The sequence below is a fragment of the Elgaria multicarinata genome, chromosome 11, assembly GCF_023053635.1.
Source record: "Elgaria multicarinata webbii isolate HBS135686 ecotype San Diego chromosome 11, rElgMul1.1.pri, whole genome shotgun sequence".
NCBI lineage: Eukaryota > Metazoa > Chordata > Lepidosauria > Squamata > Anguidae > Elgaria > Elgaria multicarinata.
In genome coordinates, this window is record NC_086181.1 from 25,032,043 (window position 1) to 25,043,893 (window position 11,851).

At 43.3% G+C, this 11,851-nt stretch overlaps 1 protein-coding gene across 1 annotated transcript; it reads right to left on the reverse strand.

Moving 5' to 3' along the window:
* Positions 1-604: 604 nt before the first annotated feature.
* On the reverse strand, positions 605-11,428 carry LOC134405543 (vomeronasal type-2 receptor 26-like). The gene is made up of 6 exons (XM_063136786.1): positions 11,373-11,428; positions 10,247-10,538; positions 5,781-6,626; positions 2,904-3,131; positions 2,160-2,286; positions 605-1,515 (listed from the first exon to the last, which is right to left on the reverse strand). The coding sequence occupies exons 1-6, from the start codon at positions 11,426-11,428 to the stop codon at positions 605-607; spliced, it is 2,460 nt and encodes an 819-aa protein (XP_062992856.1).
* Positions 11,429-11,851: the final 423 nt, after the last annotated feature.

Genomic DNA, 11,851 nt, shown 5'->3' on the forward strand with positions numbered 1-11,851 from the left:
CAAATAAGCCCTACTCCAAAAAGTATTGCACCAGCCCAAACACTACATCAGAGACATGACCTAATGCAGCTCCCAACTCTGGAGCTGTGAAGCATTGGAGCAAACACCACATCAGAGATCTGAATTAACATAGCAATAGATTTCTCTCAATAGGAATACTAAGAAAAGTAGTGAATGGTGGAAAGGGCAACCCTTGTCACAGCCGTGTCATAAGTACACCCAGGATTTAACCAAGAGGCATGGGGCACATTACAAAGCAAGAGCTTGAAAAGAACAGAATTATTATTATAAAAAGACTCTTAGACACTGTGGGTTTTCCTGGCACAAGTGGCAGGTTGGGAGAATGTTGGCCATGATGTCATGTGCCAAAAATGACCTCACAATGCAACCAAACTACAAGAAAACCCACAATGAAGACAGCCCAAGATTAAAAGCTACTGCATCTTTAAAATGTGAGAAGTGTTTGAAAAGATAAAGCAGAGACACTTGTGCAACAATCAGAAACAGTCCTGCAACTCCCAGTATTCCTTAGCTGACCACACTGGCTGGGGCATGCTGGGAGTTGTAAAAAAAAATCTGTCTAAACATGAATAGGATCACACCCTTATTTTCTTAATTCATTTCTCCACATTAGCTGTTCCCTGTTGTTCAACTCAGACTTCAGGACAATAATGTACCACTTGGGGAAAAAGATGAAGCTCAGCAATGCAGCACTGGAAGTTAAAACTGAGAAGATCTCCACAGCAACCATGTATTTTCCCTTAGAGCTCAGATAGGCTGGGACAAAGGATAACCAAACACTGCAAAAGACCAAGATGCTGAATGTGATAAACTTGGCTTCATTGAAAGTGTCAGGTAACTTCCTAGAGAGGAAAGCCACAGAGAAGCTGGCAAGGCCCAAGAAGCCCATGTAGCCTAGGACACAGTAAAACAGTGTCCCCGAACCCTCATTACATTCTAGGACAATTTCATCTGTTACTGAATGCATGTCAACATCTGGGAATGGAGGTGAGGTTGTCAACCACACAGTACAGAGTCCTATTTGAATAAGGGAGCAGAAAAGAACAATGGCGTTTGCCAGCCCTTTTCCCACCCACTTCCTCATCCTAGATCCGGGTTCGGTGGCCATGAAAGCCAGAACCACTGTGATGGTTTTTGCCAACACAGAAGAAAGCGCCACAGAGAAGATGATGCCGAAAATAGTTTGCCGGAGAAGACATGTCACCTTCTGAGGTCGGCCAATGAATAGCAGTGCACAAAGGAAGCAGAAGAGGAGAGTGATAAGGAGAATGTATGTGATGTTCCGGTTGTTGGCTTTGACAATAGGAGTGTTGTGGTGCTTCATAAATGTTCCCAGCATTAGTACAGTAATTAAAGAAAAGGAAACTGCACCAATGGCCAAAGCAGTCCCCAAAGGTTCTTCATAAGTCAAGAAGGTTACAATCTTGGGAATGCATAAGTTCTGATCTTTATTTGGATGCTTGTCAGCAGGACACTGGAAACAGTAATCTATATCTGGAAAAAAGTGGTATCAGTCACTGAAAAGTACGGCTATTGGAGAATTGTTTTTCATTTTTAGTAAGGGAATTATACTAACAAATAAATTCACAAACAACTTAAACATTGTCTCATAAAGGTATTAAACTTTGTGTTTATGTTGGGGAATATTTCTTCCTAACATTGACACATGATAAAAGCACAGAATCTATTTCTGATATCAATTGGAAGGGGTATGTATAACACGTGCACTGGCCATAGTTCTCAAGATTTATTAATTCAGTTCACAAATCATTCAAAAGTGCCATGCTTCCAGCCCTAAACATGAACACAACTGCATGTTTTCCAAAAATGTTCACAAATTAACAAACCCACTCATATTTTGAATGTTCACAAATTAAGGAAATCACCCACTTCCATTCACATTTGGAAAATGCACCATTTTAAAAATACACAACTTTCAAAATGTACAAAAAAATTAAAAAGTTTTCTGTTCCCGTTCAGTCAAACTTAAAAATAATAGGTCACAAACCAGAATGAGACAGAGCCAAGTGAATTTCTGAAATAAAGTTTGGAGAATTTCAGTGAGCTCAAGCATCCCTGGTTCTTCCCTCAGTAAATTTTGGTGTTGTTGGTTTTTTAAATCTCTGCATATTTCTCACCATTCTTGTCAGATATCTCCCCTTCTGGGCATGGAATGCAGTGATAGCAGCAGAATGGCTCCCCTTCCTTCTTTTTCTTCCTGTAACTGGGATGACAGTTGTCATTACACATCGAAAGGGGCTGGGCCTATCACATCAATTGAAAAAATAGAATGTTAATCTTCTGAAGCATGGGCTTAGAATTCCTAGAGTTCAGGAAATAATATGTATTTACTCATTCATTATAAACATTAAGTTATTCCCGAACTTTCCTAAATAAAACAAAAGTTGCCTTGTAATATAAATGATGTGACACATTATGGCTCCTGTGAAGAACATAGGCCGTTTCTACACCTGCCTTTTATCCCAGGATCATCCCTGTGCATCCAAATGACAAACAGGGGATCCCGGGAGCAGGCAGGTATGATCCCTCCATTTGCCTGGGATAATCCTTAGGTGTAGAAAGGGTCATAAATTCCAGGAGATTTAAAGTGGGAGAAAGATTCATTTCATCACAGGAATACAGCAATTATTTTGAGTTCTGTAATACCAAAATTGGACAGATATGCTAAAAATTATATTAAATGTACCACTATTGAGAATGGATGGAACGCATACACACACGCATCAACACACACACAAAGAGAGAGAGAGAGAGAGATGTCATTTACTGTGGTTTTCACTGAAAAAGTTGTCCATGAATCATGTTATTAGAGACAACATTCTACAAACATTACATCCAAAATATCTGCAATAAAGTCCTACCTGGTTAAATGAGTTGTGCCAAACAATGCTTTTTTCATTAATCTTGAGTGTTTGGTCTGGTGGAGCCTGGGGATCTTGACTTCCAACTTTCACTCTAATGAAAGACTGATTTGGGAATGTGACCCAGTTTATAATATCAAATTTGCCAACTATTTCCCCATTGTCCTGAAAGGAAATCTCATCCCCCGCACTGTTGTTAAATGAGACACGTTTCAGAAAATGATGGAGCTAGATTGAAAAGGGGGGGAAAACATGCTTATTTAAAAAAGAGAAGTGAAAAAGGGGAAGCTGAATATTTTGCACTCACTCACTCACACACACACACACAAAATCATAGTTACCATTTGTTCCTATCCCCCTAGATCCTGCTCCCTGGAGAGCTTTGCCAGCTAGCTGCTGAAGGACTGGTCATTGGAGCTGACCAAAGGTGGAAAGCCTCTCCTCTCATTGACATTTGAGAGTGATACAAGATACAAAACAAGACTGAGCTCCTGCAGCTTTAACTGTTGTGATGAAGACGGAATTTCACCAGATGCTGCATGCATACAAACAACACCTGCTGAAATTCCTTTTTTTTCAATACAACAGTTAAAGATGCAGGAGCCCTGTCCTCCTTTTCATATGGTCACCCTATTTCACCTATAGCATACAAACGAACAATTGTGGCCAGTTTTAACTAGAGCTGTGCATAAGTGGCCTCTCAAAATTCTCTACCCTATTTGTAGATAGAGAAATTGGGGCCCCAATTTCACTGAATTTCACTAGGGGGAGGAGAAATTCTCCAACAATTTCTCACAGGGAGTCATCACCTTTGACAACCATTGTAGAACAGCTTCTTTAATTTTTTGCCTAGGGTTTTTTGTTTGTTTGGGTTTTTTTTATACTGCCACTACAATTGGCAACAGCACCTGCTGTATTGGCAGCTTGGCTACCATTTTGGATCCTCCGCAATGCCACATATATCTAAAATCACTCCAGGGCATTGAGGGGAGGGGAGGCAGCCACCACAAAAAAATAATGGTGAATTTGTGGGCCAAATTTTGAGAAGAGTCCTTTTATTGCTAGGGGGTAAGAAAAGGAAAATCTCAGGAAATTCCCAAAGGGTTTTCTTTCCCCATGAAAGGGTCTTTGATTTTATGCCTCATTCTCAGGGCATTTAATAATTTAATTTGCATGTCTGTTGGTGGTGTGTTTGACCTTAGCTAATCACCATGAGTTGGTGGAGAAAACTGTCTATATAGTGTTCTTTCTATTACACATCTATTGCTCTACTATCTCCCAGGTTGCCTACACTTTCTGATCTGAAAATGCATGAGGGGAGGAATAAATTAAATCTTCCGCTCAGTAGGAAGTGCAGTTTCTTTTCTATCAAATTAAATGAGAATGGTCAAAATTTTCATGAGATAAATTTCTTGCACAGCAACAGTTTTAAGTAGGGGTGTGCACAGACCCCCTGCTCCGCCTCGTGGGCCGATCCGAAAATTTCGGATCGGCCCGCTCAGCTCCGCACCGCTCCGCCCATACTCCGCTCCTCTTCGCCGCGGAGCTCCGGCTCCGAATCGGAGCTCTGCAGTGGAGGGGAGTGGTGCCAGGTAAGGCCAGGAGAGGAGAGCGGGGGGGGGTGTTACCGGGCCCTGCCGCCATCGCCGCCTGTGCGGCAATGGTGGCAGAGCCCGGTAAGGGACCAAGGGGGAGGGGGGCCTTACCTGCCTCTGTCCGCGGTCTGTTGGCTTCTTCAATTGAGCCCGCGGTTCAACCAGGAAGTCTGGGCCGCAAGTGCGGCCCAGACTTCCTAGTTGAACCGTGGGCTCAATTGAAGAAGCCGATGGACCGCGGACGGAGGCAGGTAAGGGAGAGGGGGGGGGTTACCAGGCCCTGCCACTGTCGCCACATGGGCGATAGCGGCAGGGCCCGGTAAACCCCACTTACCTTTCCGGCAGAGCTCCGGATCGAGGTGAAGGATCCGCCTTCACCGCGATCCTCTTCGCCACGCTCCACCGGCCCCCCCAATCCTCTTCGCCTCCACCTTAAGGGGAGGCGAAGCACCCCGCTCCGCTTCTAATTCGCCGGTCCAATTAGAAGCGGAGCACATCCCTAGTTTTAACCTATTCCCTGTCTCTGTCATTGTTTGATTCATGATTGATAAATTCTCTTGGCCATATTCATATTGGATGATCAGTGCTATGTATCACACGGTGTCCATGCAGTATTTGCTTCTTATTTTTCAATGGAGATTGTGGGCTCATCTACACCAAGCAGGATATTCCACTATAAAAGTGGTATGAAAGCGGTATATAAAAGGCAGGAGCCACACCAAGCAGGATATAGCAGTATGAAAGTGGTAAATAGTATGTGTCAATGGGCCCCAATAGTTGTCAGTGTACTTCAATGCCACTATAAAGCAATAGTGTGGCTCCTGCCTTTTATATACTGTTTTCATACCACTTTCATAGTGGAATATCCTGCTTGGTGTAGATGAGGCCTATATCTCCAACATAGACTCAGAACTTGTTCTCAGTGACAGCACCAATAGACATGGCACCATGTGATCATGAGAAGAGCACACAGAACAGCATTTCTCAATGGAGTGTCACAACTTGGTGTTTTACTGATGGAAGGAATACAAACATACTATGAGAAGCAGAATTTGAGAAAGTACCGTTGTAACAAGAAACAACATGTCTATAAAGAAGTTCACAGACCACATGGGAGAATAGCTGTGTCACACTCTGCAGCAAGTTCATATTGTATTTGTGAATGCATCAGAAATGGGAACAATGGGAGGAGAGCAACATTAGCTCTGACCTGGCCAACAGTGGTGAAGAAACATCTACATATAAACCTAACAACTAGAATAGAGAGAATTGTGGTCATTACCTGCCATGACTGTATTTTCTCTCTCCCTCCTTTCATGACTTTTTGTTTGGATGAATACATTGCATGTAAAGCGTGAGCCACAGAATAGACAGCATTATAGATGCTGTAGCTGTGACCAGTTACACTAATTGGAAGGTAATTCCTAGGAAGGCTCTCAATCATTTCTTCCCCAGTGCAGTTATCCCCTCCTATTTTTCCAAAAACAGAATCTGGAATCACACAGTCAAATGCATGTGACCAGAATTCTCTGATAAAACCATCTTCTTTATCACAGGCAAGGTTTCTGCTCTGAAGAAATTCCTGGAATCCTTTAAGTTCATTTGAGTGAACCCCAACCGATATGGCACCATGGAAGTCTTGTATCTTCCAACTCTGCTCTTTCCTACCATAAGATTTTAAATCTGCCTGGGCTGTCAGAATCCACACTTTGTCTTTTGCCTTTTGTGTTGTATTTACCATTTGTGATTTAGCCATTAGCCATCTTAAGATCAGCATCTTAGGATCATCTCCATAGAAGACCAATACTGTGGCTTTGCTGTTCATGATTTTATTATAAATCCCCAATATCCATGTCATGAACTCTCCCTTCTCTTCAAGGTAACCTGTAATGCTAAATGATTCCATGAAAGCAAAACAAATTCCATTCTTGGAAAATTCTGGAAACATGTACTGCATGAACCATTCTAAATTCACATTATCCACAGCAAGTAACCCAATCCATGTCCATTTGAAGTATTGTAGTAACTGAAGAATTCCCCTGTGCTGACGGGTATCATTTGGGACCATCTGGTAAAAGGAACAGACTTGGTTCCTATCCATCCTCACTGGGTCAAAGGAAAACAAGAGCTAAAGACAGTTCAGGGAAAGGATATTATGGGATACACATTTTTTAAAAAAAGAATCACAATGAAATAGGAGTGTGTGGGGAGCACACATTCATGTAATAGTGCCTTTTTAAAATGACCATCCTTGTTCACTTACACTTATTTTAGTGGAGGAATATGACAATTATATGTTCAGTGGATGAATTCAGTTCTTCAACAATGTAAAATTTATATTTTGGGTAGCTGGCATCAGTCAGATCTAGCTAGCTAGCTGGGCAGTTATCTCTCCATCCAATGGGTTCCTTTGTTCTGTGTAATTTTAATACAGTTCTGCAACTTGATGAACTGAATTAAAACTTGACGTATCTAAATATATTCAATAAACAAAAAACCTATGGTTTACAAAACAACGTTAAGGATGTACACTTTTCAACCAAGCACCAAAAAGCTGGGAAATTGGGAGTTAAGGCTCACAAGCCTTAATGCCACATCCTCCCTAAGGAAGCAGAAAGTACCAGTGAAATTCTCATTCTCCCAAAGCAGATAAACCATGAGGACAGGATGGAGAATAGGATATGCAGAGGTGACTGTGGGGTTGTGGAAAACTGATGACGAACAACTTAAAGCCACCTACTTCTTTTTTTGTTTAGAGCAGCCCTTGCTTCCGGGTGGAGCCGGGGGGCTCAATTTAAACCCAGGCCTGCTGCTGATGGAGCAAGTAAGGTGCCCCCCGTCCTGCCTGGGCATGCCACCCTGCCTGGGCTCACTGCTGCCACACGAACTGTGGTGGCGGCAGGCCCGGGCTTGAACTGAGTGCCCGGGCCTGCCGCCGGTGGAGAAGGTAGGGCCCCCCGTCCCTCCTGGGCCCACCGCCACATGAACGGCGGCAGCGGCTCCAGGCAAGCCCCCCCAACTTCACTTACCTGCTCCTTCGGTGGTGGGCCAGGGGTTGAACAGAGCACCCTGACCCCACCAGAAGCAAGGCCGCACCTGCAAACCCAGGCCCGCCACCGCCGGAGCAGGTAAGGCCCCCTCCCGCCTAGCCCCTTACCTGGACCCACCACCGCTGCTGCATGAACTGCAGCAGAGGCTCCAGGCAAGCCCCCCCCCACTTACCTGATCTCTCGGGGATGAGCGCAGGCCACGCTCTCCCTGCTTCTTCCCCCTCCCTCCGGGGAATCTGAGGTACATGCGCTGCCTTATCAGATTCCCCATAGGGAAACATAGGGATTTTTAAAAAAAGAATTAAAAATTGATGGAATGGTCTTTTGAAAAAAGAAAGGCCATTCCATCAATGGGGAGGATAGGGTAATGCAATCCTACAACTGGATTGCATCTTTAGGCTCCCAATTCGGAGCTTTAAGTGCGCAAAAAAATGGTTGCCAACCTGGAAGCATTTCTGTGCCAGTTTGGAACAGAGATGCTTCCCCCCCATTTTGTCATTTAAAGTGACATCCTGCCCTCAATATTTCACCAATCTTCTTGAAACGCGCAGGGTATGTAAAACCAGCATTTCTTTCTGGCAGTACTCCGTTTCAGAAAGATTGGTGAAATATTTTTCATTTTAGGATGCTAGAATGACCCACCCCCCAATAACTCCTTTTAACATGGTGGAATGCTTTTTTTACTGAGCATGCTTAACACAGGGAACACTGCTGTGTTCCCTGTAATTTTGTAGATGTGCTGTTCTGAAAATGGCTACATAGTGGCTCTTCTAGTATTAAAGATTGTTTGACTGTAGTGCTCAGAACAAAAGTGGTTGTGATGGTGAGGGCATGACCACTACTCTTCCCTTCATACAATGTTAATAATGTGAGAGAAGAATGCTTGAATATAGCTTTAGAGTAGAGATGTTCTCAACTGTCAGACTGTAAAATACCAGCATGAAAAAAGGCACAGACCAGAAACATGTTCCAATGTGTGAAAGAGTTTGAGAAATGTTTCTAGTAGCCTTGATGTAATATTCAAACAAACGTTATGTAATCTTTCTGATTACAAAAATGCATCCATCCCTTTGTTCAACAGTTGAAAAACTTGCATGTGGAAAGAAACAGAATGGATGAATCAGTTAATGTATTTATCTTTCCCTTTTTTTTACTCATGCACTCTTTCTATTAAGAGAACAAAGTAGCACAGGCTAGCTAACAGTAATAAAACCACAATGAAAATAAACTGAGTTAAATCAACCATAAAAACAAATAGGTTAAAAACAAAATGTAATAATGCAACAATAAAAGAAATAAAACCATTATTTCTAGTAGCCTGGTTCCAAAATGTATATCACTTGATGAGTCATATCCTTTAAGTTAGGACATAACCAGCACTTTGAGTCTTGTCCAGAGACAGAGCAGGAACCAGTGAAATAGATCAGTCACTATGGCCAGATACTAAGTATATGGTCAGATACTATGACCATATACTAAGCAGTATATTACACTTTGAAAAAGTTTTGGAAACTATATAAGTGTGTGTTCCAGGCCCCAGCAGGTGTTACTACTGTTATAAACCATTTTAAAGCAATAGTGTAGATCCTGCCCAGCTGTAAAAAGGGAACAATATGCTCCTTATAACCAGCCCAAGGTCTTTGCTAGACCTACCATAAAATCTGGTGGTGAGGAGGGGCCAGGTCACGCTAGAAGTAGTGCGGCCTGTCAGCCCTGTCTACACGTGAGACGCGACAGGGTCTAGGAAAGCCCCATCGCATCCACCATTTTTATTTTTACTTAAAGGGGCCTCGTGTGCAGGAGCGCACCACTGGAAAAGGTAGTTTTTTAAAATAAAAAATCTGGTCCCCTGCTCCCCCTTCCCTGATTTCCTCCCCCACAATCTCCCCTGGCCCCTGATCCCCCCCCACCCTGATGTCCCCAGCCACCATTGCCCGCTGCCACCAATGTCCCCAGCCACTGTTTCCCGCTGTAGCTGATGTCCCCAGCTTCCATTGCCCAGCACTGCCATGTCCCTGGCCTCTGATGCCTGGCACTGCCATATCTCCCAGCTGGGCATCACAGGCCAGGGACATGGCAGTGCCAGGCATCAGGGGCTGGGGACTCGATGGTGGCAGGAAATGGGGGCTGGGGACATCGGCAGCAGCGGGCATCGGAAGCCAGAGACTCGGCAGCAGCAGGTAATGGGGGCCGGGGACATCAGCAGTGGAGGGAGCGCTGCCGCCCGTCTGATGCTTTTCCTGGCTACTCACGCATAAATGCAGTAGCTGGGAAAAGCAGCGGACCCGTCTACACACCCGTGGTCTCGGGCTGAGCTCAAGACCGCAGGAAAAAATGGGCCAAAAGTGGTGCCGGTTAGCCCGGGGCCAGGGCGGTTTGAGCCCTGCCTGAGCCCGGGATCCTCTGTGCATCATTTGGACGCACACGGATGAGCCCGGGCCTCACACTGGGCTAACCTTCCATCTAGCTAGGCCCCAAGTCAACACACCAGCTGTAATATTCTGGACAAATTGAAGTTTCCAAACATGTTTCAAAGGCAGCTCCAAATAGAACCCACTACAGTAGTCAAAATGAGATGTAATTGAAACATGTGTGACTATGGCCAGATTAGACTTCTCTAGGAATGGGTGCAATTGGTGCATTAACCTTAACTGTGCAAGCACATTTGTAAAGTTTCCCCTCTGCACATGCCTCTTACCTGTGGAATCTTGTAGAAGCCCAAAGCAGTGGTCAACTGGTGGGAAATAACTGCTTCAAGTCCTTCAATGATTGCTTTTGGAATTCCATGGATGCCACAGTCATAGTTGGGGAGAAGTCTGTTCCTCGGGGAAATAAGCTGCATCATGGCACGATAGGTCAGCTTACTCTCCAAATAGGTGTCAAAAATCTCAAATCCCACAGTGATATCGGGTAAGAGCTGAATATTTTCATTGACCTCCTTCACTGCAAATACCAAGGCCAGGATGTGCTGGTAGTTTTCAGTTAGGACACTAGAAAGAGATTTCCATTTCTTTCACAAACATGTTGCGCACTGTGTTATGCACCTTTTTCATTACTATTTTAAAATATAATGTTATGGCATACTGAATCTGTAGACAAATATCCCATGCTTCCTATTTTCATTTGCATTTGACCCACACCTTGGGTCAAAATCTGTAATGGTTCTAGAAGCAGCAGGACTGGTCACTGTCAGGAACCAGAAAAATACAAAGCCTAGTAAATGTCTACATTGTTTCTGCACTGATTTGATTAAAAGAAGCATCTCCAGGTAACTAGGGGCTCATCTACACCAAGGAGGATATTATACTATGAAAGAGGTATATAAAAGGCAGGAGCCACACCAAGCAGCATATAGCAGTATTAAAGTGGTTTATGGTATGTCTCAGTGGGTCCCAGCAGTTGTCAGTGCACTTCAATACTGCTATAAACTACTAGTGTGGCTTCTGCCTTTTATATACCGCTTTCATAGTGGAATATCCTGCTTGGTGTAGATGAGCCCTAGGATAATAATGCTAATGATATCCAGTATACAAAACACCACCCAGTAGCCACAATGGTTACTTTTTGAACTGTCCGATCCACAGCCTTTATGGGAAATATACCCTAATCCTGAAACATCCCCACCTCCTAAACAGCTCAGAAAAGTCCAAGACCAACTGAGCATGCCTGCCGGCAACTTTGTTTAATTGATTACTCTGAACTGCAGAGATATTACCCTGTATAACTAACTGGAGCTCAATTAATCAAGGCAAGAATTTCAAGAGGCCATTTGCACACCACCCTAAGTCAGACACTACTGTGGTGTAAGGGGTGTATCTTCTAACCTATAGCAATAAATATTAGGGCTCTGCATCACTTCAGATCCAAATCCTGAATCCATGGTGAATTGGAAGGTCTTGAAACAGATCTAAATTGAATCAAAACAGGCCCAAAACAGTCTGAAGTTAAATATCCTTTCTCAAGCACAAACACGGTGAAAATTGGCACCGTGATAGGGCTTCAGTAGGGCTTCAGCCCAGCCAAGGTTAAAACATATCGGTTCATCCCCTGATTTTTAGGAAGTTTTTAAAGTTTGAGGTTTTATCAATATTATTTTTAAAAAAATACACTGTCATTTTTAAAAATAAAGAGATGAAACTTAGCACCATGATAGCTCCTAAATAGAGCTTTAGGCATGCCAAAGTTGAAGCATATCAGTTCATAGCCTGATTTTTAGAAATTCTTTATTTTTTATTTTTTATTTCATTTATTTTTAATTTATTTATTTTAATAGTTTATTAAATAGATCAAACTAAAAAAATCA

What these genes read in the sequence shown, in the direction of transcription:
- LOC134405543 (XM_063136786.1), bottom strand. Translation starts at nt 11,428, where the DNA reads ATGGATTCAGGATTTGGATCTGAAGTGATGCAGAGCCCTAATATTTAT. An exon ending in CCTAATATTTATTGCTATAG is followed by an intron (nt 10,539 to 11,372) that starts GTTAGAAGATAC and finishes ATCTCTTTCTAG; the next exon opens with TGTCCTAACTGAAAACTACC. An exon ending in GGCACAACTCATTTAACCAG is followed by an intron (nt 2,287 to 2,903) that starts GTAGGACTTTAT and finishes TTGATGTGATAG; the next exon opens with GCCCAGCCCCTTTCGATGTG.